Source organism: Myotis daubentonii, chromosome 2 (assembly GCF_963259705.1).
Source record: "Myotis daubentonii chromosome 2, mMyoDau2.1, whole genome shotgun sequence".
NCBI lineage: Eukaryota > Metazoa > Chordata > Mammalia > Chiroptera > Vespertilionidae > Myotis > Myotis daubentonii.
The window spans coordinates 134,715,193-134,738,862 of NC_081841.1; the positions used below are offsets into that span (position 1 = coordinate 134,715,193).

At 37.2% G+C, this 23,670-nt stretch overlaps 2 protein-coding genes across 2 annotated transcripts in view; one reads left to right on the top strand and one right to left on the bottom strand.

Moving 5' to 3' along the window:
• Positions 1 to 23,670, bottom strand: part of GTF2F2 (general transcription factor IIF subunit 2) — a 152,757-nt gene that overhangs the window by 70,674 nt on the left and 58,413 nt on the right. The window contains exon 5 of the mRNA XM_059684687.1: positions 3,995 to 4,076. Coding sequence (XP_059540670.1) covers positions 3,995 to 4,076 — 82 coding nt within the window. The remainder of the gene's footprint in view (positions 1 to 3,994; positions 4,077 to 23,670) is intronic.
• Positions 7,694 to 17,294, top strand: KCTD4 (potassium channel tetramerization domain containing 4). The gene is made up of 2 exons (XM_059684669.1): positions 7,694 to 7,872; positions 15,699 to 17,294. Exon 2 carries the CDS (start codon positions 15,879 to 15,881, stop codon positions 16,656 to 16,658), a length of 780 nt encoding a protein of 259 aa, XP_059540652.1. The 5' UTR covers positions 7,694 to 7,872; positions 15,699 to 15,878; the 3' UTR covers positions 16,659 to 17,294.

The window sequence follows — 23,670 nt, forward strand, 5'->3', positions numbered from 1 at the left end:
ATCTGACTAAAATTTAATAGCAGAGAGCTATGAGAATTTATTACTAAAATTAAAGTCCTGTTAAGTAACACTAATCCTTAAGAGCATTATTTATAAATTAGAGGCCTCGCGCACGAATTCATGCACATGTGGGGTCCACCCCCCTAATCCCCCCCAATGTGGGCCTATTGGGCCGGCCGGTGGGAGGGAGGGGACGTGGGCTGATGGGGGCAGGGCCGGCTAGGGGGAGTGGCTGTGGGAGGTTGGCCGGCCAGCCAGGGGTGCACATCATAGCGACCGGTCGTTCCGGCGTCCCGGTTGCTTGGCTTTTGTATATATAGATATAAAATACACTTGTTAATATACCCATTTATGGTACTAAAAGTGTAGTTCAACTGCTATTTGCTAAAATACAATACAGTAAAATCTCACTGAGTAACAAAAAAAGCCCTTACTGACTTAAGAAAAGGTTTTGACAAATAAATAGAAGACTATTCAACACTTTATATTTTGAAAAAATTCTTAATTGTTGATGAAATAGATTTACACTTGTTTTATAATCACTTCCTCTTCTCAAAGCAAGACGTGTGTGCATGCATATGCACATGTGTGCATATATACATGTGTATGGACTGAAAAATCAACTCCAGGTTTCAAGTGCAGTTCAGAGTAAGAAAATTAAAGAAGCTGAGTATTGTTGAGTCCTATGTTTCTATACCTGGAGTTTCACCATTCCTTTCTATTTCAACCCATTTCAACCCAACAAATCTTTTTGGGTTTTTAATATTTGTAACACATTATGCTACGTGCAGAGAATATAAAAAAGAGGGAGGAAGAGTGAGAAGAAAAATGAAATTCACAGTCCCTGTTTTTAGGAAGTTCATAATCTTGTAGAAGATGTATGTAAACAGTAGAAAACAGACATTTATATAAACCATTAAAGAAGAATAAACAAGTATGTGGAATGTAGAAAAGGAGGGTGGCAGATCCTAACTGGAGTGGGAGTAGAAGCTATGAGAAGGTTTCCCTAAGTGACAACTGGGTTGGTTTTAAAGCCTCAGAAGGATCTTGGCAGAAGGTAGATAAGCCATACTAGGTGGAATATGCAGCATGTAACAAAGGCATAAGGTGTAAAAGTGCCTAGCACATCTGGGGTAACAACTTCTAGTGTGATACAGCCATCTGATGTCTAGGTAAAGGAGATTATTTGAAAATGAAGTCAGAAAGTGAGACTAGAGCCAGATTATCAAAAACTTGAATGTTGTTAAGAAGTAGATAGTCAGGACATCCCTGAAAAACTTTGAGCATATTTGTGATATATCTAGGTACAGCATAGCTCAAGTACTGAATTGCCAATTCTGTCCTGCACTAGAGCAAGGATGGCAATAAATGTAAGTTATATGGTACATACATTAGAAAGTGTTATGTGCTATGAAGAAAATACAAGTATAGAAGGAAGTAGCATGGTCAGGATGGGCCTTATTAAAGTAGAATCTGAAAAGAGACTTGAAAGAAGTGAGGAGTTGAGCCGTGCAGTTAATCTGGAGAAAATACATTGCAAACAGAAAAGCACATCCAAAACAAAGGCCCTATTACAGAAGTGTGCCTAGAGTACTATGGACTATTAGGAGATGAATATGGAGAGAAGGGGGAGGAATGACAGGGTGATCATGTAGGACCCTGAGACAACTGCAAGGGCTTTAATTTTATTCTGAATAATATAGCAGCATTGCAAGTGACATGTGAACAGAGAAATGGCATGACTTGACAGATTTTAAGAGAACTGCTCTGACTACTGTGCTGACAACAGACTACAGTGGGGCAAAGGTGGAAGCAGGAACTCGGCTAGGAGGCTACTGCAGTGATCCAGGTGAGAAATGACAGATCATGTGGGTGATGAGAAACAGTCAGACTGCAGATGTGTAATATTTAAAGGTAGTGTTAATCAGATTTTTCTGACACATTGGAGTGGGGTGTGAGAGAGGAGACAGGAATGTGATCAAGGTTCTGGACTGACAAAATGGGAGGGCAGAGTTAACTCAAATGAGAAAGACTACTGGTGGAGCAGGTTTTTGGGGAAAGATGGGAAGTTCAATTTTTGACATATTGGAAATATCTACTGGACACTGAACCAGGCTTTGGGGTGTATAAGTTTGGAGTTCAAAGAAAAGTTCTGGGCTGGACCTTCTGTTTGTTCTGCCTACAACAAATCCTGCATTCCAGGCTTGCAGGACTATAAGCAAGTCTCTACTGTGTTCCCCAAGTCTTTGTGCCTTCGTATCTCTGTTTAGAGTGTTCTTACTCCTGTGTTTTCCCACTTGGTAAAAAATTCTCCCTCTTCAAAACTTATGGTAGGCATCTGTTTTATGAAACTCAGATGATTACCATCTCCTGAAGCACCCTATTTCCTTAAGCCACTTAAGTAACTGAAATATGCAATGGCTGGTGTTTTAACACACTATAAAGGCTAAACAATTTTAATTTCTTTTTTGTTAAGAAAAAAAGCAGCCATTTCATAAGCACCAGCGACTTGCCTGCTCATTATCAGAAATCTTTAGAAACCTTTAAAGAAAATCAAGACCACAGAAAAAATCTTGGCAAGCAGCTGAGTAACCAGATTTTGCATTTTCCAATTTCAGTAGTTATTTGAAGACAAATCTTCAAAAAGACTTTACAGGCTAAAAACAAAGAGAGAAACATCTTCTGCAAAAGTTCCAAAGTTATTTTCTGTTATAAATTTTTTTTTCATTTTGATTGTCATACTTTTATTTGCTGTGGGGAGGCATTTAAATTAGAGTAATTATTGGACAAGAAAACCAGTCTCTTTTTTTTCATTCCCAAGAAATAAACTCTAATCTAATCGAGAAGAGGGGAAAAATTAAAAAGATGATGTGCAATTTAGAGATGATTCAACTCAACCAGCCTCTTTTATAAATGAGAATACTGAAATCCGAGAGGCTGCCACTACCACATGAGCAGGTATTCTCAACTACCGGCTCTGTGTAGTTACAGTCTACTAAAATGAAGCTCCACCGGGCAGAATTTCGTCTGTTTTGTTTCACAAAGTACTGAAACAAATAAATTTATGATTCTAAACTATATGGGGTTGAAATACATTCAATATAAACTATAAAAGTATAATACAATTCTTCAGGGTTTAAAAATTGCTGCCTCTGAAAGTCAAAAAACTTAAAGTATCAAGAATTTGTAGTCATTCTTTAAATATTAATTACAAAATGTTAGCCACATACAAAAGTGGGAAAGTGAGGACCCTGAAACAAAAGCTCTAACAAAGTAATAAGTTTATAAAATGTTCTCTGCAGATTAAGAGTAAAGGATGGTAGTCTACTAATATACTTGCTTTATACAGTATAGTATTTTAGATATTATGGGAAGATTATAACCTTTGAAAATAAAATAGTACAAAGATATCATTACACAGCTTTGGAAAATCAAGATTTATATGGACAACTAAAAAAAGAAGTTTTAAAATGTTTGGTTCCATGTTATAATACACAGTATCTTAAAATACCACAAATAAACAGCCCATGTTCTGAAAGTTCCCTTACCAAAGAAACTTACTTGGGGTTTTTAAAAACTGAAGTATAAATGACATATAACATTATATTTTTAGGTGTAGTTTTAGTTGTTCAACATAATGACTTGATAATCATATACATTTCAAAATGATCACCACAATAAGTGTAGTTAACACTAGTTACCATACATAGTTACAAAACATTTTTTCTTATGATGAGAATTTTTAAGATCTACTCTCTTAGGAACTTTCAAATATGCAATAAAGTATTATTAAATGTAGTCACCCTGCTGTAAACTACATTCCTATGACTTATTTTATAACTGGAATTTTGTTCTTACTTGGTTTTAAAACCAAACAGCTTTTGAAAAGCCTTTCAATTATAACGATAGTTGCAGTCAATAGGCAATCTAACATATGCATTTCAATCCCCAAAAGGAAATATCAGGTACTATTTTAAAGTTAAAAAACACCAACCTCTTTAATCTCATGTAGTTTTCACTTGCAGCAGGTCGGCATTCAGCTCTTTGTACCACTATTCCTTCCAATGAAAGCTTATCTTGAATGGAAAGAAAAAAATAACACATGTATCCAGAGTTAACATTTATCATATTCAAGATTGTATTCTGACACATTACCCACAGTAATAATAAAATAAATAATAAAAATCAAAGAAACAAAAGGAATATATTTTAAAATTACAGTTTACATTCAATATTATTCTGTAATAGTGTTAGGTATACAGTATAGTGGTTAGACATTTATATAATTCATGAAGTGATACCCCCAATAAGTCTAGTACCCACCTGGCCTCATACACAGTAATTATATTATTGACTATATTCCCTATGCTGTAATTTACATCTCTGTGACTATTCTGTAACTACCATTTTGTATTTTTTTTTTGAAGGCCAGTCCATTGGATCTTATATTTCTTTTCTTTTTAAAAATATTTCACTGATTTTTTTACAGAGAGGAAGAGAAAGGGATATAGAGAGTTAGAAACATCGATGAGAGAGAAATTTCGATCAGCTGCCTCCTACACGACCCCTACTAGGGATGTACTCACAACCAAGGTACATGCCCTTGACCGAAATCGAACCTGGGACCCTTCAGTCCGCAGACTGATGTTCTATCCACTGAGCCAAACCGGATACGGCGTTATATTTCTTTTTTAAAAATAAATTTTTATTGATTTCAGAGAGAAGAGAGAGGGAGAGACAGAAACATCAATGATGAAAGAGAATCATGGATCGGCTGCCTCCTGCACGCCCCCTACTGGGGATCGAGCCGGCAACCTGGGCATGTGCCCTTGGCCAGAATTGAACCTGGGACCCTTCAGTCCGCAGGCAGACGCTCTATCCACTGAGCCAAACCGGCTAGGAACAATTTGTATTTCTTAATCTCTTCACCTGTTTTACCATCCTCCCCATCCCATTTTCCTCTGTCAACTGTCAGTCTGTTCTCTGTATCTATGAGTCTGTTTCTATCTTGTTTGTTTATTTTTTTCAAAAGGAATTAAAGTTTATAGTAGAGTCATTGGTCAGAATAGAGAAAAACTTTATTCTTGGCTAGTAAAAAAACAGGCTCCTGTCAGGTTTATTTATTGGGCTGCTGCAACTCCTTGCCAATAAAATAGCTTTTATGCATTTAGCTCTTTCTCAAGAGCAGCTTAAAAGGACGTAAAATTTTAAAAATTGAATATATACAAGCATACACATCCATATATATGTAAATAAAATCCTAGAACACATAATGACTTGAACAGCCAGCCTAAAAAATATTGTGAAACTGGGCAGGTCCATTGTCTAGGTTATTCTGTGTACCAGTTCTGCCTGCCAGTTGCTCTGACTTCTCTTTCCAGCAGAATCATTAATTTGGGTGTGTCCAAACTAGACGTTGAAGTGCTATGAATAATTGTCCAAATAGAAGGACAATTTTTCCTACCATTAAAAAGATTTTTCTTGGTGACCCTCATACAAAATTCAGGAGAAACGAAAGAAGGAAACAAAAGTTAGCACTACTGTGTGCCTACTAGGCACCAAGCATTATGGCAAAGTCACTTAAAATACTGTATCTTATTTGATAGTACATATGACTATCCCATGGAGTATCAGCTTTGCTATAATCTGGAAATGTATGACTATAGTTAGGAAAAGCTATGGCTCAGTCATATTTCTGTGAGAATTCACCCAGGTTTTGAGAAGAGAATCAGGAAATCCTTTGGCTCATCAGCCATGCATTTATGATTCAGCTCTTCAGGGTGAATGACTTTATGCATTACTCTAACATTAACTAAATGCTTACTATTTGAGGGCACTGTCTAGGCCAGTGATGGCGAACCTATGACACGCGAACTCATTTTTTGGGTTGATTTTTCTTTGTTAAATGGCATTTAAATATATAAAATAAATATCAAAAGTATAAGTCTTTGTTTTACTATGGTTGCAAATATCAAAAAATTTCTATATGTGACACGGCACCAGAGTTAAGTTAGGGTTTTTCAAAATGCTGACACGCCGAGCTCAAAAGGTTCGCCATCACTGGTCTAGGCATTGTGGAATCAAAGATGATTAAGACACAGTACTATCTTCAGGAAGCATGCAGTTCCCTGGGGGAGAGAGATAAACTAACCAAATTGTAAAGTGCAGACATAACCGCACTTACAAGATTTATACTAGAAAAACTCTCATAGGGTGATGACCTTTCTTAATTTTGTCTTCAAAATCCAGGGGGCTCCCTGTTGTAGCCCATATGCAATAATTGTGAACCACATGTAATTCAATGGTTCAAGAATCTGTCAGTGCAACATACGCAACAAATCTCAAAAACAACCTGTTAGATGACAAAAAGAGCAATGATGAGAAATGCCTACCTTACATCAAAGTATGCCAGGAAGGAAATAATGATAAGCCCCAATTTTATTAATTATTTTATATTAAATTTAAAACATCTAAAAATAATTTCCTATCATTAATGGATTTAATAAGATTAGAATTTCAATTTTCTTAAAACAAAAACAAATCTTATATTGGAGTTTGCTTCTCACTGAAGCTGAAAGTTCTATCTAGAAAACCAACATATCAATAACAAGATTTGGGGAAATTTCAATGTATAAAGTATCATAAATGTATTAGGAAAGCACACTATTAAAACATATTAATCCTTTTTTTTTGTTTCTCCTCACCCAAGGATATTTTTTTCCATTGAGTCTTAGAGAGAGTGGAAGTGGGGTCGGGGGGAGAGAAAGATCAATGTGAGAGAGAGACACTCACCGACAGGGGCTAAGGATAGAACCTACAACTCAGGTAGGTACATGCCCTTGACCGGGAATCGAACCAGAGACCCTTTGGTGTGTGGGTCAACACTCTAACCACTGAGCACACCAACCAGGGCAGTAATACTTTTTAAAAAACAAAATACATCTAGAATACTGTTCCTGAAAAAAATTTATTTATATAAATCCATGTGTTTATTAATGTTGAATACCACAAGAGGTACCTAATACCATCTGTGAATGCTCCTCACTTATTTAGTAGCACCTACTACTGCACGTGAACAGGCTAATTTAATTTCTAGTTTCAATATTCTCCATATAACACTGGGAAGGGTAAGAAGTGTCCAAAGCACCTGGCCCATTTCAACATGGCCACCACTCTCATCACTATTCTTTAATCAGGGTCACTCACACAAAGCAATAAAGTTCACTTTCCAAAACCATAATTTTATGACCATTATATTCCATTTTCAAACAAAAAAATAACTTTTTCTTTAAATCTAAAATAGCTTTTAAATGCTTCTTAAGGGAAAAGAGAAGTCTTTGCACCAACTAATTGGCTGCTCTTAAATAACATTACATCTCTGTTCACTGTTATCCTTTCTTCTCTTAAATAAAATTTAAAAAGCCAATTTATTTATGATATAGCTCGCTAAGCAAAATGTAAATCCTTCATATATCTTAAAGCTTCACGGGAACATGTTTTCATATTCTTTCCACTAAACCATGCTTCTTTCCTTCCTCAAGACATTGTTTAAGATTTTAGGGGAAAGGTATAAGTAAGCCGGAAGGGTGCTTATTAGCATCGGCATGTAAGTAATTCGAGCCGGTATGTTAGGAACATGTTAGGCATCAGGAAGTTACAGGCATTCATTTCCACAAGACCTCTCTGGATCCAGTTCAACGTGAAGGCCTTTAAGAGTACTTACAACTCAAGTTAAAGCACAGACGAGTGGGCTAGAAACCAAGATTTTGGACTGATCCACGAGACTTTTGAAGCTACTTCTCTGGATTCACACTTATATCAAATCTGTCTACCCTATCTGGAAAAGTAATGAAGAACAGGTGCATTTAAAAGGTAAATTATTTTCAATATTTCTAGTAGTTGCTATTATTCTCTTTTAAAACCTTTTCCTAGCAGATTTTGCCTGTGATTCACAGGTAAGGCCAATTAACACAAGCTACTTGGCATCTTAACAAACCAGTTAGGCAAACTTGCAGTCCCTTTAAATTAAAAAGGCCCCCTGTGAGACTGAGACGGCCCCTGGGAAGCTGAGAAAAGTACCACATGAACTCACTCATTTATGGATAATAAGAAACATTATAGACTGATGAACAAAAATGGATACAGAGGCAGAGCAGCATTGAGCAGACTGTCAAACTACAGTGGGAACCCTGAGGAGGGTTGAGGGGAGTAGGAGATCAACCGAAAGACTTATATGCATGCATATGAGAATAACCAATGGACACAAGACACTGGGGGGTGGGGGAAGCCAGGGGAATGTCAAGGGGGAGAGAAAAGGAGACATGTGTAATACTCTTTGTAAGACTTTAAGAGATAAAAATTAATTAATTAATTAATTAATTTAAAAGGAAATTTTTATTCAAACTTGTGAATTGATTCTCTAATCTCTATTTAATCTTCAGAAATTTTAGGAATAAAAGATCATGCTCAGATTTCAGTGAACTTACAGAGTTAGGGTTTGATGATTTACCTCAAAAGTAACAAATGAGCAGTCATATAAATATTCCCAAAAGTTATCTGTTAATGTAATGTGTTTTCTTACAGTAATATTCAAATTTCAAATATGCCTAATGCCCTGGGAATTCCTAATTTTAAACCAAATATTGTAACCATAGTTTGAGAACTAGATTTAGTATTTAGAAAACATTTCAACTTCTTCACTCACAGTATTACTCTTCAACTTTTCCCCTACAGACTGGGAGAAAAAAACGGATGTTGTAGTGCTGACCAAAGGGTACCTATGAATGACAAAACTGATTGCCTAGGAATAAGAGGGAAAGTGGTTAGCCACGGTACAAAATCAAAGGCAGTGGCCATAAGTATGTACAGTTTGTTACATGAGTCTATAGAAACCATAACAGATTTCTGATAAAAGAAATAACTTAGTGACTGAGCATTTTAAAAACATTTTAATACTTTCAAAGCAAGTTCACAAGTTATCATTCCTCCTATACTTCATGCTAGTCTCTTTTCGCTTGTTACACCACACGTACAATTAACCCAATATAAAAAGCTCTTAACTACAGATATGGGCATGATGTAATGATGTTATATAAATAATCATAATCTCTAATCTCAAAGTTGTTTTAAAGAACAAGAGGCTGAATAAACCCAGAAAATACAGCTTTATAAAATATATGAATGCTGTAACCCTATATAATAAAAGGTTAATATGCAAATTGACCCTAAGGGCGGGACAACCAGGAACAACCTATTGCTATGATGCGCATTGACCATCAAGGGACAGATGCTCAATGCAGGAGCTGCCCCCTGGTGGTCAGTGCGCTCCCACAGTGGGAGCTCCGCTCAGCCACAAGCCGGGCTGACAGCTGTGAGGGCAGCGGCAGAAGCAGGAGCTTCTCCAGCCTTCTCGGCAGTGCTAAGGATGTCTGACTGCGGCTTAGACCCGCTCCTCATGGGACTGAACCGTCAGTTGGACATCCCCTGAAGGCTCTCAGGCTGCGAGAGGGATGTCTGACTGCCAGCTTAGGCCTGATCCCCTGGGAAGCGGGCCTAAACCGGCAGTCGGACATCCCTCTCACAGTCCAGGACTGCTGGCTCCTACCCGCTCACCTGCCTGCCTGCCTGATCACCCCCTAACCACTCCCCTGCTGGTCTGATTGACGCCTATCTGCTCCTCTGCTGGCCTGATTGCTCCCAACTGCCCTCCATCCCCTGCAGGCCCAGTCACCCCCAACTGCCCTCCCCTGCTGGCCTGGCCTCCCCCAACTACCTTCCCCTGCTGCCTGGCCTCCCCCAACTGCCCTCCCCTGCAGGCCTGGTCACCCCCCCAACTGCCCTCCCTCCCTTGCAGGCCTGGTTGCCCCCAACTGCCCTCCTCTGATGACCTGGTTGGGCCTAAACCGGCAGTCGGACATTCCCCGAGGGGTCCCAGACTGGAGAGGGTGCAGGCTGGGCTGAGGGACACCGTGCCCCCAGTGCATAATTTTGTGCACCGGGCCTCTAGTATAATAATAAATGCAAAAGGGCTGGGAAATCAAAGTACTGTAATAGTTTGTTTTACTCAGACCTTCATCAAAGGTTGCAATCCAGCTTTGGCAGCAGCACTTGAAATGAGAACGAATTTAAAAAAACAACAACAGAAAAAGTAATTAAATAGAAAAAAACAAATCCTTCTGGGAAAGATTAACTTTCCCAGAGAAAAGACTCTCACTATAGGGCTATATTTTAGTTAAATAGTGCCAAAAACTGTGCTACCTGTGATGAGGGGCACAAAGGAAAAAAACACAACACAGACACCCTGCTTAGAAAGATTACAACATAGTTGAGGGATATTATTATTATTATTATCAATATTATTTTTTAATATATTTTATTGATTTTTTTACAGAGAGGAAGGGAGAGAGATAGAGAGCTAGAAACATCGATGAGAGAGAAACATCAATCAGCTGCCTCCTGCACATCTCCCACTGGGGATATGCCCGCAACCCAGGTACATGCCCTCGACCAGAATCGAACCTGGGACCCTTCAGTCCGCAGGCCGACGCTCTATCCACTGAGCCAAACCGGCTTTGGCTATTATCAATATTATTAATGAAATACTTATTGGCAATCACTGACATTTTAAAATCACTGATTATGATCCAAATTTTATTAATTTCATCCTGTTTTCTTCATCATGTTTAATTAGTGACAGTAGTAATACCATATACTAGTTTAGTTCTTTATGATTTTAAAGATAAACTTTAATTGTAAGTGACTCTCACAACAACAGGGTAGAAATTATGTCCCCAACAAGAACTACTTGGAGATAAGTTCCCTTTCCTGAGTTCATCGTCTTTAATAAAGTAGTCCTTCAACTCTGCTTGACCATTAGAATCAACTGCAGAGGCTCACTCCCAGAGATTATTCTCTAACTGCATTGTGAGGGCAAAAGGGAATGTATTTTTGTAACCTCCCTAGATAATTTAATATGCAGCAGCTAGGGCTGTGAACTGCTGCCTTAATATCTCTCTCTCCTACCCCCACTCCTTCTCACTTCCCCCCTGCCTATATCTCTGTTAGTTTTATTTTCTGGAGTAATAACTCATAGTGCTGCTCAAATATTTCATCAAATTCAAGATACCATCAATTGTAATATTCACCATTTTTATGTGTCACTAAAGAAAGACAAAATACTGCCATGAAACTTTTATAAGCCAATAATTTTAACATACACCCTGAAATGCTTAATGTTTCAGAAATGTTATATGTCAAAATGTGCAATATAATAAAGTTCTCCATTCCTAATTCCCAATCACTCTACTCTCTATGAATAAGAAACTGCATTTGCTCCTATGAACTATCATATCTTGTTCTGCTATTCAAGCCACCTTCTCTCTCCTCCACACCATCTCATTTCTAAAGACACAAGAGGATCTAAAGATAAGAGGACAATAGAAGGAACATGGTAGAGGACAGCATTTGGGAGAAGAGACCCGTTTGGCCATTGATTTCAAAGTAATATTACTTTCGTAAGTTTAAGTCATGTACCTCAATTTGAGAATGTAGATAATAGTTATTAATTTATAACATCTTTTTAAAGAGAATGCCAAGTAGTAATATATAAATGAGTTCAATACAATTTCAAAGTTCACTTGATGGTTAATAGGAGTGCTTTGCTCATCTGGTTACAATAGAATTTTCTAGTGAATACTAACTCATAGGCTACACTTCAAAAAAGAGAAAACTCATTTAAAAAAAAACCTGAATGACTCCTGCTTACAGAATTATAAAACACAGGTTTCCCTGAAATACTCATCTCCCAAAGTACATTTAAAACATTAGTTAATATGATTTGTAAATTGTTTTCAAGATTACCTCTGTAATGCAACGCAAAGAAATATGGATAGAATTCTGCCTGAATTTCTCATTTAGTCTGTCATTTTTATTTGTGCTCCTTCTGATACATAGTGCTTTATTCTTCTCTAACTCCTCAAGTGAGGCTAAAAATTTGCTGGTGTAGCAAAGTTTCCTGGGCTTCTTTGAAGACCCAGTTTAATACTGTAAAACATCTATAAGTGTATTCATCTGACTGGAATCACCCATCCACATCACCTTTTAGCCAAAGGTTATATCCAGTGAGTCCCAGGAGGATACAAGTTATCTGCATAGTTACTTAGACACTGCGATTAATCAGCAATATAAGGTAGGTGAGGTAGTATGCACTTGTATTAGTACAATCCCAGTACCAGACAACATCTAATGTAGATGAATTTATATTTCAAAATAAAACAAAAGTTTGGACACTTAAATAGTTTTTGATTAAAATGAATTACATTCTTGATTCTTTAAAAATGTTAATACATTATACTGTGCAATTTATTTTTATTAATGTTTTTACTGATTTCAGAGAGAGGAAGGGAGAGTGAGAGTTAGAAACATCAATGATGAGAGAGAATCACTGATCAGCTACCTCCTGCAAGCCTCCCACTGGGGATCAAGCCCGCAACCAGGTATGGAATCAAACCCTGATCACCTGGTTCATGGGTTGATGCTCACCCACTGAGCCACACTAGCTAGGCTATTTTTATTTATTTTTTTAACAGAAGACGCTAAAGGAAAATAGTCATAGCTGAGTATCAAAATGAATGTTTCTCATATTGAATTATGGTGATGACAATGACATCATTTCCTGTCAGGAATTGGTAGATAAGATGGGAATGACTCCAACTGGCCTAGAATAAGTTTTGCCTAATGCAGAGAGTGAACAATTAGCATCACTATATACTGGAAGGTTTAGCTAGAATTTGGGTAGGAAATGGGCCTAACCAATGGATATACTCATATCAAGAACCTGACAATGGCATTGTTTAAATCCTCAAAGTTGGCTAAAGAGTCCTGTATATGTGTGATTTACAGATGTCTAAGATAGAGGTAATCTAACTCCAATAAAACTTTGTCGGCAAAGCAGATGAAACTCTCAAGTCTAGTGGAACTAAGTGAGCTAGCTAATCATTGATGTGTGGGTTAAGCTTTTCTGTTTAATCTACTGAACTGCTTAATTCCAGGCCAATAAGGAGGGAATATGCAAATTGACGTGACAAAGATGGCAGCAGCCGGGCTGGGATGCAGGTGTTCTGCCCCACCCCTGCCACTCCAGGCCTCTGGGCAGCGCGAAAAGGCGGAAGGTGGCTCCGGGCCGGAGCGAAGGTGGTGCTGGCAGCCAGGGGAAGGAAGGCCTATTCTTGCACAAATCTTCGTGTATCGGGTCTCTAGTTAAGTTACATGCAAAAGGCCTACTGTGTGCCATTTTCATTTTTAAGACTGCAAGTGGGGACAAAGGACACAGAATAAGAGTTCTATGGTTTCATATCAGATTCTAGTCAGGCATTTAGACAAACAAGGTTTCCGTTAAACTATTGTTGCCAAGCCACAGGTGGCAAACAAATCATACACGTCAAGTTTGTGGAAGCCAAGAACACTAGAGTGAGAAAAAGTGACCACAGGATAGAGGCACATGATGGGGTAGTTCAGCCTGTCAAAACAAGCAACAGAAACAAAGAGCAAGCATCAGTAGTTTTAAAAAACAGGCACCCAAAACCAGAAGTGAGCAAGTTAGCAAATGTAAGGTGCCCTGGAGTGAGGGCTGAAGAGGTCAAAAGTTCAACTTCTGCTGCCTCACCTTCCCACCCCATGGAAGCCCATCCTCTAGCAGCACTAGCTTCACTGCCAGTGACAGGGTGCGAGGAGGCAGACCCAGCATCACACAGTATTAGACTACATCACTTTAAACATACAAAGAAAATACCAGCACAGTCTCTATCACTATACTACAGTTATGTTCTATTGATTCTGATGTCCCATAACATTCATGAAAAGAACTTTGGTTGATTCTGCCATTATATGGTGCTACTCATGTGGAGTGATGATGAACATAAGAATTCCATGAATATATTTCCAAAGTTGTACCAAAAGTTCCAATCTATTCACTCTGTCTTAAAAAGTCATATCAATAGAAGACTTGATTCCGAAAAGTCAACACACACGTGAAATTGTCAGAATACAACAGCAAACTCTTCTTAAATGAGGCAGGACTGAGAGGAAGCTTTAGTCCTTAGTGTTGGCCATTAACAAGCTATAAAGTTCTAGATAAAACACTAAAAATTCTCTGGAATGCAATTGTGTCTTTGGTAAAACGAAGAGGTTACATCTCATGGTCTCTAAGCAATAACCAGCCCTAAAAAATGTTATGATTTAAATTTCTAGTTTGATTTCAATGGACTTTGGATCATCTCAATGACATATAAATGTTAAATTCAAAATCTTTATAATGGCCCCAGCCAATGTTGCTCAATGGTTAGAGTGCCAGCCCACACACAGAAGGGTCGTTGGTTCGATTCCCAGCCCTGGTTGGGGCTTGTGTGGGAGGCGGTCTCTCCCACCCGTCCATCCTCCCTCTCCCATTCTCTCTCTCTTCTCTAATCAACAGCCATGCTGGCCAGGGCTAATATAATTTTTTTATGACTGAGAAATCTAACATTGTTTAGAGAACACATGAGGTAAGCATGTTTAGAAGAATCTGCTCCAATATTTCTATCAACATACTGTTGAAGAATTTAAAAACGCTTATTTTAATGTAAAATAAATATAAATCAATGTAATATAAAATCTAGTCCTATGATTCTGAAAACAATGTAGTTCCCCAGAATAATTTAGCAGTCAGACCAGTCAAATAATAGTGTACTGGGGACAATGTTCATATTTCTTATCATGGGTCTTTAAATTCTAGAATTGAAAGCTCAGATCACTAAAATGCTTTGGAAGGCAAGTTATAGGGGAAGAAGGAACACTCACATGTCATTCCAGTTCCCAATTTAAAAAACAAAACAACAAAAAAGCCTAGGTTATAGTCCTTCTCTCCATCTTTTGTGAACACTGAAAACAACAACAAAAATCAACTTTCCCATGTCACTATAGTACGTATTTTGAATTTGTCTTTTATCTTCAAAAGCACAAGTACGTACACACACACATACAGTTATATTTCCTACGTCAGTACAAGTCTTTTGTTCAGCACTGAAGCAGGTTTAGGGTGAAACAAGCTTATATATATTCTATAGGAAATCTTAACAAAAAAAACATGTAAATGATTACTGCAAAGGCTATATATTTAATTTTTTACTTTTACGGTAAAAAAACCCACAGATATTAAAAAACTTCTTCTCACTTGCTAAAGACCCCAAAACCAGAATCACATACAAATATAATTAAATTCAAGTGCAATATCACAAATAACAGGTTTAAATGTTCCCATTTGGGTTTCTAAAATGACTACACCACTGTGAAATGTGTAGCTTTTTATATAAGAGAAAATCATATATACCTAGTTCCTTTCTCTTTAGGTTTTCTCTTTATAATTTACTTTTAAAAAAATGAGACTAATTCAATATACTATATACTCCAAAAGACAATATTATTCAATATGAAGAGCCTGCCTTATTAAGTAATATCTTAGTAGACATTTAGAAATGGATAAAAACTCACACTTAGCTGGAGAACTAAACAATTATAATTGCTTAACTGTCAAGAGGAAATTTAATTTATCCTGAGTAACTTTTATTACTTCAAAGAATATACATGAAAGTCTTTTCACAACAAATTCCTTCCCTGATACAGTTAAATGCAAATTATCTTTTTTTTCCCTCGTCTTACTCCAGAGAGCTCCTGCATACATAGCTGATACGCCACCTACTGCAAAACCGAGCTGACAGAGCGAGCGACGCTGCCAGCACTTCCATTCCATCACCAGGCTGCAGCTGAATAAAGGCGTGTTTGTGAGGCAGTTTTTGTAAAAATTTCAAATCCAAGAAGATCAAGCTGAAATAGCATTTTCCAAAATGGAGTGTAAAGTAAACAGAAGAGATAAAGAAAAGGAATATGAAGGGAAACACAACAGCCTGGAAGATGCTGATCAAGGAAAGAACTGCAAATCTTCACTGATGACCCTCAACGTTGGTGGATATTTATACATTACTCAAAAGCAAACACTGACCAAGTACCCCGACACTTTCCTTGAAGGTATAGTAAATGGAAAAATCCTCTGCCCGTTTGATGCTGATGGCCATTATTTCATAGACAGGGATGGGCTCCTCTTCAGGCACGTCCTAAACTTCCTACGAAATGGAGAACTTCTACTGCCTGAAGGGTTTCGAGAAAATCAACTTCTCGCACAAGAAGCAGAATTCTTTCAGCTCAAGGGACTGGCAGAGGAAGTGAAGTCCAGGTGGGAGAAAGAACAGCTAACATCCAGAGAGACTACTTTCTTGGAAATAACAGATAACCATGATCGCTCACAAGGACTCAGAATCTTCTGTAATGCTCCTGATTTCATATCAAAAATCAAATCTCGCATTGTTCTGGTGTCCAAAAGCAGGCTGGATGGTTTTCCAGAGGAGTTTTCAATATCGTCAAATATCATTCAATTTAAATACTTCATAAAGTCTGAAAATGGCACTCGACTTGTACTAAAGGAAGACAACACCTTTGTCTGTACCTTGGAAACTCTTAAGTTTGAGGCTATAATGATGGCTTTAAAGTGTGGTTTCAGACTGCTGACCAGCCTGGACTGTTCCAAAGGGTCAATTGTTCACAGCGATGCACTTCATTTTATCAAGTAATTACCTGTGTCACGAACAAAGGCAACAAGCATGCAGCCAGCAAGCTTCGGAAAACCACAGCATCAAAGGCATCCCAAATAATGTGCCCAGCTAGCTCTGTACTGAGAAGCCCTGCTGCTAATCAAATACTGTGCGCTAACGGTATGTAAATTCTATTGCTAAAAATGTCCTTCTCTAGGATTTCCTGCTGATCAGACTCTTACACTTAAAATGAAAACAGTGATCTCCTATATGTTGTAAATAAAGACTGAATGCCTGTATTTGTTTATTTTTCCATAAGCTGTCTTTTAATCAAAATGTCTTGGGTGCTTCTACAATAAACAAGCATGTACATCATCATTCATTTAAGTAAATGGTAATAAAATATTTGAAGGGGCTACAAGATTTAAAATCCTTTTTACTTATGGCAAAAATCTACAAAGAAACGGAACTGGTAAAATTAACCATTGCAAGAAAAACAGATATGCAGATTTACTAAAACAGACCATAGTGAAACCAAAAAGAGTGTAAGAAGGCATTAATTTTGATTTAATTTCTATTGGTAGGCACCAAAAGCTTATTTATAGTTTCTGTATTAAATACTTGAATTATAGCTGAATTGATATATTGCTGAAAATTCCTAGAAAACTGCTTGCTGAAAATAAAAAATATAAGCACTACTAGCTTCTTTGGTTGCGTTAATCATTATAATAAAAAGTTACATGTGTCACTTTAAAACAAATAGTACCACTTGATGATTTCACACAATATTATGCACAGGTATAATGAACTGGCAGGCTAATAACTGGATGGTCTTGCAAGTGACAAAAATCAGCAAATTTACTTCTTTGCAGGCTGAGCTCCAACACAGCATGAATAACTTCATTTCAACAGAGTATGGTATTAGAATAATACAGGCAGGAATTCATTTTCAGAATCACCCTATCCATTTTTCAAGCTCAACAATATTAAATGAACATCACTACACATTTTTCTTATTCACTGAGTTGTGTTTAATTTTTTTACTTCATGCTAAATAAAAAGCTGTTTTTTAAATTAAGTTTTATATACAGCTACCTCAATGAAATAATGTAGAAACTCACTTTTAAATGTGAGTGCATTTTTTCCCTCCCAAATAACAGCTAGTCATTTCTATACCACTTATTTACTTTGTATTCTAAGAAAAAATTACATCTTAAATTTGCACCTTTCAAATTTAACCACTAAAACTTGCAACTAAATCTTAATTTTTAATTTTAACAAGATATTTCTGAAAATCTTTATTGAGATTACATAAATTAGCATATGTGCCAAAAGTTGGCTTACACATATAAATTAGAATTAGCAATAAAGCTAATATGACTTCCAGTAACAACATCTAAGATAACACAAAAGGTGGCTGTACATACTAGGAGAAATATTTTAAAATATATTATACAAAGAAGTCCTATAAAAAAAATCTACATTAAAAAAAACCACAACACACTTCACATCAACATACAATCTTCTTTTATGTATAACAAGAAAGAAAATGCTTCAATGAAAACATCAACTTTTCTCTTGTGTACTTGAAAATTTAATGTACTTTTAAATGAGAATTTAAAGGAACTATGAAAATAAGAAAAATAGTGAAACCTACTTTAGCAGTTTAGAAATTGAATTGTTTATATACCTACTCAGCTTATGAGTTGACTTTTCCTTGGCATTTGAACTTTGGTAATAAAAAAACATTGTAGTGATTTAATGTCAAAGCAAGATTTTCTCTAACAGAATTTCATTACTGATAATAAAAATAGCCCTGACATATCTTTTTACAGGAGATAACTGAACAAATCTCCTTTGAAGTATTATAAGTAAGGTTTTGCATCAATTCACAAAAGAGAATTTAACTGTTATAACAAATTATTATTGATGGAAACTACTACTTAAAGAAATTTTTCATTCATTTTTATGTCTGTCTCTAAAAAAATTATATCTGATATACTTAAAAAATTTTTTAATCCTCACCCAAGGATATGTGTTTGTTGATTGTTAGAGAGATAGGGAGAGAGAGAAACATCGATTGGTTGCCTCTTGTACGCTCCCCGACTGTGGATCGAACCCACAACCTTTTGGTGTAAAGGATGATGAGGCTCTAGCCAATGGAACCACCCGGCCAGGACTATATTTGGATGTATTTAATTCCTCCTCAAGCTTTTAATAAATCATGACTTCCTAAAACAATGTGATAATCTTAAATTTGACTAGATTGATCACTTTTGTATAACTTTCCATAAATGTATCTTTTAAAATTCAAAATTACTTGCAGTTGGACTTACATAATCATATTGTGCTGTAAGTGTATAGAAAATATCTACTTTTAAGTTTTACTGTTTTCTAAGAATATCTGGAAATACTTTCCATTTAAAAAACTCAAGAGCCCTAGCTGGTATGGCTCAGTGGACAGAGTATTGGCCTGTGGACCAAAAGGTCCCGGGTTTGATTCCGGTCAAGGGCGCGTGTAGGAGGCAACCAATTGATGTGTTTCTCTCTGTCTTTCCCTCCCTCTTCCGCTCTATCTAAAATCAATGAAAAAATATCCCCAGTGAGGATTAAACACACACACACACACACACACACACACACACACACACAACCCTCAAGAAATCATACAAAATGCCAATTGCAAGTCAGAGTGAAGCTGTCATAATATTTTTGTTTGCAGTCACTGAAGAATTTCTTCCTCAAATCTTTTCTCCAAAGAATCACAATGTGACTTTTAATCTTCTTTTTTCAGAAAACAGTTAATAAAAAGTAGGTTACTATACCTGCCATGAGCCAATCATATATACTCTTGCATTTGGAATTGTCTCACAGTGTTATAGCACTGTCCTTAAAATATGAAAAATAAAACATGGCTATGATGTACTATATTTCTAAAATGTATATGGAAGCATGTAGAACAAATGAAACACTTATGAGACTTTTCAAATAATTCAAGAAAGATGACTACTATCCCAGATTGAAGATGATACTAATTAAGCTGGTTCAGTTACATCTTTAAAAGAAAATTACTTATATTTCAAATGCTATATTTAAGATGACAATAAAAGGTAACACTGTTTTATCACATGCCAGATCAGATACCAGGCTATGAACATACATTACCTCAATTAATCATCAACTGACCCTAAGAAAGGTACTATTACTCTTTCCTTCTTACAGATGAAACAGGCTTAGAAGGCTAAGAACCTGCTGAGATCCTACAGTTATCAGGAGGTCAAGGTGGAATCAAGACTTGAAACCCACATACACTAGTTCCAGAGTCAGCAGGAATCATGTCTGCTTTTGTAGGCCACTTATATCTCAAACACCTACAAACTGGCATAAAATAGGCATTCAAGAAGTATGCGTGCTGAATACAGAACAATAAAATACAGGTTTGCCTCACTTCATAAAATCACTTCACAATGCAGATATTCTTTTTATTGCTAATCCTCACAGGAGGACATTTTTTTCCACTGATTTTTCAGAGAGAGTGGATGGGAGTGAGTGAGGGGAATAGAAAAGGGGGAAGAGGTGAGGAAGGAGGGAGGGAGGGAGGGGGAGAGAGAGAGAGAGAGAGAAAGAGAGAGAGAGAGAGAGAGAGAGAGAGAGAGAGAGAGAGAGAGAGAGAGAAACATTGATGCGAGAGAAGACACAGCAACTGGTTGCCTCCCACACTTGCCCAGGCCAAGGCCAGGGATCAACCTGCAATCCAGGTAGGCACCCTGGACTTTGAATAGAACCCGAGACCCTTCAGTGCAAAGGCCAATGCTCTAATCATTGAGCCAGCAGCCAGGGCACAATTCAGTACTCTTAAAATTTGAGTGAAAAGTTGAATTTTAGGAAAGCAAATAATATTTTTTTTTCCAATATATTTCATTGATTTTTTTACAGAGAGGAAGGGAGAGAGATAGAGAGTTAGAAACATCAATGAGAGAGAAACATCGATCAGCTGCCTCCTGCACATCTCCCACTGGGGATGTGCCCGCAACCCAGGTACATGCCCTTGACCGGAATCGAACCTGGGACCTTTCAGTCCGCAGGCCGACGCTCTATCCACTGAGCCAAACCGGTTTCGGCAACAAATAATATTTTTAATGTCGTGTTATTTAAAGAACATGACGTGAATCATTTCCCAAGAGCAAAGAATATCCCAAATCTGTCTATTGGTTAATCTAGATTTTCACATATCACGTTAAGTGAAAATGAAGTCAACTTTTTATAACTTATATAGTCAACAGAACTGATACATTATGAAGAAAAACATACATCACAGTGAAACACATATGGGTTCTGGAGTCAGGGTTTAAATACAAGTAACTTCTACTAACTTGCTTACAGGACTGTAATGAAGATTTAAAATATATATACATATATATATATATATTCCTTATTGATTACAGAGAGTAATGGAGAGAGAGAGAGAGATAGAAATATCAATGATGAGAGAGAATCATTGATCAGCTGCCTACTGCATGCTCCACACTGGGGATCAAGCCCACAATCGGATGGGGAATCAAACCCTGAACTCCTGGTTCATAGGTCAACGCCCACCACTGAGCCACGATTTTTAACATCCTCATAGTGAAATGGAGATAATAATGATTACTTCGCTGAAACCGGTTTGGCTCAGTGGATAGAGCATCGGCTTGCGGACTGAAAGGTCCCAGGTTCGATTCCGGTTAAGGGCATGTACCTGGGTTGCGGGCACATCCCCAGTGGGGGATGTGCAGGAGGCAGCTAATCGATGTCTCTCTCATCAATGTTTCTAGCTCTCTATCTCTCTCCCTTCCTCTCTGTAAAAAATCAATAAAATATATTTTTTAAAAAAATAATGATTACTTCATAGAGTTTTGATAAGACTTAACCTATGTAAAGGTATCTTCATAAAATAACCATGAGTAATAGGCACAAAAATACACATTCACATTAATTAGACTTTCAACTTAGACATAAACAGAATGGATAACTTTTAACAAATACAGGCTTAATACTGTGATGAATACTATAAGGTCTAGAATATACTTTAAATTGCTACAGGCAAATACAGTTTTCATTTGTATTAGTTTAAAATTACATATGAAGTTTCTTGGGACTTCATCTTCTCTAGCTTCATGTACAAAAACCATAAGAACAAAATTATCATTGCAGCTGCTTCATCAGCAATTTAAAATCAGTAAGCAGTAATATATGTGATAACACAACCTTAAAGATACCCCTAGCTACTAAATTGTGATTAAGTGTCTTAAATTGCAACAATGTCAGTCAAGGTTAAAATTAGAGTATCTGAACAACATAAACTGATGAACTAAAATAGATCCAGAGACATAGAAGGAAATCATCCAATCTCAGGGGTAAAGCAGGGAGGGGGGTGTGAGAGATCAACCAAAGGACTTGCATGCATGCATATAAGCATAACCCATGGACACAGTCAGTAACGGGGTGAGGGCATGTGCTGGGGGTGGAGTGGGGGGTGGGCAGGGAAGCGGGAAGAGGTCAATGGGGGGGGAAAGGATTCATATATAATACTTTAAACAATAAAGAATTTTTAAAAATTAAGAGTATCTGAATCATAATTATCCTTGATAAGCAGAAATGTAACATGGATTACCCGAAACAGAATACAACTTGGAAATTACTTGTATTTAGCTTTGAAATATATAATAGCTACTTCTGTCGTTGACTTCCTAATCATATTTTGCATGAACTAATATTAAAATTAATTTGCTTCTGTGAACGAACACCCAGGGAGTAGTGATAAAGAAAGGTATACTGGTCCTAGCCAGTTTGGCTCAGTGATAAAGCATCAGTCAGCAGACTGAAGAGTCCTGGGTTCAATTTCGGTCAAGGACACTTGCCCGGGTTGTGGGCTTGATCTCCAGTAGGGGGTGTGCAGGAGGCAGCTGATCAATGATTTTCTCTCATCACTGATGTTTCTATCTCTCTCCCTCTCCCTTCCTCTCTGCAATCAATAAAAATATATGAAAAAAAGAAAAAAAAAGTATACCAAGTAGAGAGAAATATCTAAGATAAAATTTTAAATTTGCTTAAAATAATTTATAAAGGTGACCCTATTCCTAATTCTCTTGATAAAAATACACAATAGTCCAAGAATTTCTATCAAGTGATAGAAATCACTGATATGAATATTACAAACTATTATAAGTTACCTACATTTACTTAAATTTCCCAACAATGCAAAAATGTACATTAAGCCTTTTATAAATAAAACTAGAGGCCCAATACAGGAAGATTCCTGCAAGAATAGGGCTTCCTGTGGCCGGAGCAAAGCAGAGAAGGGAGCGAAGCCTGCCTCGGCGGGCTTCACTCCCGTGTCCGCTGCCTCGCTCCCTCCCATGTCCGCTGCGCCTCGCTCCCTCCCATGTCCGCTGCCTCGGCTGCGCTCCCGTGTCCGCTGCCTCCGCTCCCTCCCTTCTCTGCCACTTCGCTCCCTCCCTTCTCTGCCACTTCGCTCCCTTCTGCAGCACTTGGCTTCCTTCTACACTGTCTTCAGTCTTTGTTCCACACCTGCATATGCAAATTAACAGCCATCTTTGCTGGGTCAATCTGCATACTCATCCTGATTGGCTGGTGGGTATAGCAGAGTGATACCAATTTGCATGTTTCTCTTCTATTAGTGTAGATGTGGAAACTTGTTTAAGTCACTGGTTATTTGAGAAAAAATACTGAATTAGATATTAAAGAGTGAGACAATAATATATTTCTTCATGAATATCTTTAAAAACTGTTCCCTAGCATAAAATATAAATTCATCAAATGATACAATATCTGAAGTGTCATATAAATAGTACAAGTTTTTCCAAATCCAGATTCTAGAGTATTCAGTGACATTTAAAAGCAAGTTTTAGTATAGATATATCTTTTTAAAAAAACACACACACACAATCTAGTTAAGTTTTAAAAATTCCTTTTTGAAGACAGGCCCAACTTTTCAAAAGTAATTTTGATTACTGTTCTCTAGGATGTTTAGCACCTATTTTTTTTTACA

Coding starts and splice junctions, on each gene's coding strand:
- KCTD4 (XM_059684669.1), top strand. CDS start 15,879: ATGGAGTGTAAAGTAAACAGAAGAGATAAAGAAAAGGAATATGAAGGG.